Source organism: Montipora foliosa, chromosome 11 (genome assembly GCF_036669935.1).
Source record: "Montipora foliosa isolate CH-2021 chromosome 11, ASM3666993v2, whole genome shotgun sequence".
NCBI lineage: Eukaryota > Metazoa > Cnidaria > Anthozoa > Scleractinia > Acroporidae > Montipora > Montipora foliosa.
In genome coordinates, this window is record NC_090879.1 from 29420047 (window position 1) to 29425046 (window position 5000).

The 5000-nt window shown below is 36.0% G+C and overlaps 2 protein-coding genes across 4 annotated transcripts in view; one reads left to right on the plus strand and one right to left on the minus strand.

The window, feature by feature from the left end:
• The window catches only part of LOC137975394 (coiled-coil alpha-helical rod protein 1-like), an 11080-nt gene extending 9778 nt beyond the window's left edge, over positions 1–1302 (plus strand). Inside the window, exon 8 of the mRNA XM_068822498.1 lies at positions 992–1302. Within this exon, the coding sequence (XP_068678599.1) occupies positions 992–1302 (311 nt within the window). The remainder of the gene's footprint in view (positions 1–991) is intronic.
• Positions 1303–1416: 114 nt separating this feature from the next.
• LOC137975395 (uncharacterized) overlaps positions 1417–5000 on the minus strand; it is a 4447-nt gene continuing 863 nt past the window's right edge. For all 3 annotated transcript variants that reach the window (XM_068822499.1, XM_068822500.1, XM_068822501.1), the window contains exons 2-4: positions 3695–3889; positions 3111–3363; positions 1417–1837 (exon numbers count right to left, since the gene is read on the minus strand). In XM_068822499.1, the coding sequence (XP_068678600.1) occupies positions 1545–1837; positions 3111–3363; positions 3695–3856 (708 nt within the window). In that variant the 5' untranslated portion in view covers positions 3857–3889 and the 3' untranslated portion in view covers positions 1417–1544. The remainder of the gene's footprint in view (positions 1838–3110; positions 3364–3694; positions 3890–5000) is intronic.

A 5000-nucleotide genomic window follows, 5' to 3' on the forward strand; every position in this document is an offset into this window, starting at 1 on the left:
GGTCATAGAATTAACTAAAATATCAAAATAACTGTGCAAAACTATGCAAAAACTCTAGCAAAACACAGAGAAGCCAAGAAGGGACATGGATGGACAAAACTGGAGAGGATTGAAGTGGATTGAATTTAGGTAAATTTGAAAAACGTCAGCCCACCTTTTTTCAAATTTATATCAATCTATATCAAAATGTCATTAACAAAGCTGGAAAATCATTCTCAGTTGTTATGGGGCCGTGATTTTGCAAATGAAAGACTCTTGCTCTGCCAATTTGACGTTTAGAGCTCATAATTAACAAAATGAAACAAAATTACCTAAAATAGCGTGACCTAGCCCCTTTAACTATACCTTTTGATGAGTCTTGGCCTTTGATACTCTTTGTTTTTTGTTAAGCTCAGATGTGAACAAAGCATGCTGGAGTTCTTCTATGAAATTAATCATCACATTCTAGAGAGATTCTGGCACTCTTAAGGGGAAAAAGAAACAAATCACCCTTTCCTTTTTTTTCCTCATAATGTTATTCCTCTCACTTTTATTGCCATAATTTTGTTTGACATTTTCTTGCCATCCTCCTAAAAAAGACAGTAGAATATCCTAAACTTTTACTTATTAATTTTGTCCACATTAATGAGCCTGTTAAACATACACTCCACCCAACCCTAGTTAACAGGTAAACAAAGAATACAAGTCATGCCTTTTAAAGAGTTCTCATATTGTGACAAAGAAGCAATCTCTGTCAATGTCAAAAATCCAGTATACATCAGAGATAGCTTACAAGTTCATGACAAAAAGGTCTTTAAGGATGGTGCAGTATAATCTTTGCTCACAGTTTCACAGTTCACTCTTTCTCCAGCCCAAATGCATTGTTGTATGGTAATTTTTTTCTGTTACACAAGTACAGTGCAACTTTTCGGCACCATTTATCTCGGACTTAATCTTTTTTTCTAAAAAGTGGTTCTTGCTGCATTCTCGATAATACTCACTTATTTTTTAGTCGGTGACAAAGATGAAGAAAAAGAAAACTTAGACCAAACTCAACCTCTTGAGAAAAAAGCATCAAAAACAAGCAGAAACCAAGGTAAATACCACGACATGGAAAAATCATCACCCAGATCCAAGTCTGAAATCGGCTCTTCATTTCAGCAAAAGCCACCAAATCAATCATTGCAAAGAGCTCAGGAAGAACATGGACAAGAAATGAACTTGAGGGAGATGACTTCTGTGCTAAAGGATTTACAGTCTCTTTCTACTGCTCTATTGACAATGGACAAAGAGGCCAGTGAAGACTCTCAGTTGTCATTATAACCAGTTAGCATGCTGTTAAAGATTGATGAAGTTAGCACATGCAGATACATGTAGAGTAGTACAAGATACTACAGAACAAAATCTTTCATATACATTTGTATAGTACATGCAGAATGTTGTGCAAAAAACAGTTTATTTGCTGATTTCTAACATTAATTCACATACTACTACAAAAAATAGGCACTGTCTAAGACAACGACATTAAGAAGAGAGGATGATACTAAGGCTTGGAACACAAAGGTTCACTTTTCCTTTAACAGTTTCACAATTGCTTCAGCGAGTGGAGTGGCAGAGTTTGGATTTTGGCCAGTGGCAACTTGCCCAGTGCAACCTTCCTTCTTTGACACACAGACATTAGCCTGCCATGGTTCCTTTGCCTTTTTAAACACTGCTCCATGTTCCACCAGCTTGGTTTCCAAGAGGAAGGGCATTGCATCAACCAACTTTATCATCTCCTCTTCTTTATTTGTAAAGCATGTCACTTCATGACCTTTCACTAAATATTCACCACTTGACAGCTTGGTGTTTACAATCCCTGTACAGCAAAATAAAATGGGTGAAATTTGTAATAAATGGTTTGAACGGTCCAGGAATCATATTCAAAACCCTATGAACTAAGATTATGCAGATGAGAGTAATTTCCAGAGAAGGACTGTTGTTGGTGATATTGACTGTAGAAGCAATTCACTACTTGCACAATCCCATAATACACCTCTATTACCCCACAAAGACCTTTGCATAACCATTGTTTGCAATTTCTCCTGGGACATGAAAATGTCCCAAGAGAAGTCAAAAACAATGCCTATGCAGATTTTTTTTTTTTTTTTTTTGGGGGGGGGGGGGGGGGGTAAAAGAGGTGTATTAAAGGATTTGTGCAAGTAGTGAATGGTAGTGAGTTATCAATGTGTTGAAAGCTGAAATGAGAGAATTTGGCATTACACACAAAAATTTGAACAGTCACGTGAACAGCTCATCAGATTTGAAGAAAACAACAGTTACTGTTTTCACAAGATTTGTTGATTCCCTTTCACCTTTATATTTAAACCCATTGACGAGTCAGTGGGCTTAAAAGCAACCACACAGCTGTTAGTATTATCTATAGGTAATGGCATGATTTCGAGTGCAATAACAATTTGGAATAAATAAGCATGAGTCAACTTTTTCAAAGATGCACAAAATTGCACAACTTTAGAGAGAAAAGTAGCAGACTTCTCCGAGTGAAGTAGCGAACGCTTTTTGTCAGCTGTTGCACGGGTTCTTGTTGAAGCCACTAACAAGGTACCGGTAATACTTTTCATGGGTTGCAATGAATGAGAAAGTCCATTTTTTTTAGTACCCAATCCCCCTTCCACCCTTTCCTTATATGGAAACACCACTCCTACAAAAAGGTAGTCCTTTGAACTGAAGGATGTAATGTTACCAATCAATTTTTTTTTCATAATTTTTCAAAAAAGTGCTTGTATCTGATTAGAAAAAAAATCACTTTAATTTAAAATTGCTTACAGTATTTTCACATTAAAATTTCCAGATACCATCATTTTGACATGTCATAGTTGCCCTTTTGCAAGCCCTCGAGTCTACAAATTAAAGCTCTTCATATTCAAACAATATCCAAACTGGCCGAAACCGGCCTGGGAGTCAATGGGTTAATTAAGTGGAACCATAACAGGTTCAAGATGGAAGTGTCTTAGAAATTTTTGCTGGATTTAAGTTCCTTCTTTAAGAAATAGTCACCATTATTCCCTACGCTTTTCCAGTAAGTTATTTTTGTAGGAGTGGGATTTCCTTAATTAAATCTTGTCACCTACCAGCTGGTCCATGGCAAACTGCCGCAGCAATCCCTCCTTTTTCGTATATTGCTGCAACAGCCTCATTCACTTTATCGTTGTCAGGTAGATCGAACATTGGCCCATGTCCTCCAACAACAAAGACGGCATCAAACTTAGCAGGGTCAACGGAATTGATATCAATGGTATTCTCAACACCTTTCATTGCATCTTTGTTTTCAAGAAATTCTTTACACACAGGGTCATTTTTGAAAGCTTCAAGGCTGCTTGGATCCTAAAATTTAAGTTTAACAACAAGGACAGACAGTCACTAAAAGGTTTTCATACCTCTTAATTAAACCAACAGTTAGAGCTAACCAGGCTTCAAGCAACTGGCCCCAGTTTGACAATCAGACAAATTTTGATGGTACTCTGGGTTTGAAGAAATTTGTATATACATGTAGCTTGGAACAGTCCTTGAAATCGTAACTTTCTTAGCTACTTTCAAATTTCATCAGACTCTGTCAGGCATCATTCACATTTGCATTTGGGTCTCTCTGCATCAATACCTTTGCCTACCAGCAGTAACAAATAATAATTGAAAGAGTCTAGACTTGTTGACTTACCAATGGAGCTTTTCCTCCCTTGGGACTGACTAATGTCAAGTCAAATCCTGCCTTTTTAAACTCATGGTATGGATGTGCCATTTCTGGCAAGTACCATCCAGTCTTTTTACCAGTATTTCCCATGTCTTCATGATTAGTTAGGACCATCAGAATAGCAACCATTTTGAGTTAATATCTCTTGGAAAACTTTCAGAGCTGGAAGAGTCAGTGCACAAGAAGTTCTGGGTTAGACTAGACAAAATTATTATAGGATATAGTATTTTGGGGTTAAAATTGGTTCAACTGTTCAGTTAATTCTGCAACACATGCATGACATCTCTGACAACTCAAGAAAATTGAAAAACTTGACCAACTTTGATTGAAATCCTCTTCTAATCTATCTTCAGCAGTAAGCAATATGTCATAGAATAGCTTTAGTGAGCTAATACTGGTTCTTTCTAATAACACTAGGAATTGTTTTGTTCTGCATTAACACAGAGATTTTTTGGTCTTGCAAGTAAAACCAAACTAATTATTATGTAATCATGATCTCAAGCTTAAGACAAGATGGCTGTATAAAAGAAATCCCAAACCTGTTGCAAATTTGAGCTAAAATGCCTTTCATCGCAAAGTTTTAGTACCTTTGGAGCTAATTGTGGAAATCGCCTTTATTATTTTCATGGTGCAAATAAACACCCCAGTAAGAATGCATTTTTGCAGATCACAAAATTTTACACCATAAATCATTCCTAATTAACTATTGAAACACTGATGTGATGTTATACAAAAAATAATGGTGTACACAGAAGAGCAGTAAAACTCCTACGTTTCTTTTGCACTAATGGGTAAAATTAGTCCCACCTTTCAACCTTGTACTTGTCTTTTCACAAACAACGCTTACAACATAATATTAAAAAGAATTAGCCAGTATAAAGCTCTCAAGAAAAGTAGCATGAAAACCATTAGAGCAGATTTATGATTCATTTGCGTGTTTTTAACTCCTTTTACATTTGAGGGAAACATTATGCCGGATTTTTATCTTACATTGATTGCAATTCTCTTAAAAAGTAATTAAGAGCCTCTTATTATTATAGGTGTTAAATATGCTGAACACTGACACTGTTTACAATTTAAGCATCCGTATGGTGACAATATATGCACAATTTTCGTTATTTTTGTAAATGCTGGCATTCACAATATTAATTTTGTAAGCTTCCTTCAGGTCAAAACGAGTTTTTTTTAATAGCTGCAAGTTCAACGATGTTACAATGACACATTTTGACAAGTGAGTTAAGTTGCTTTGAGGAAATCGTACCGCTTTTTAAAG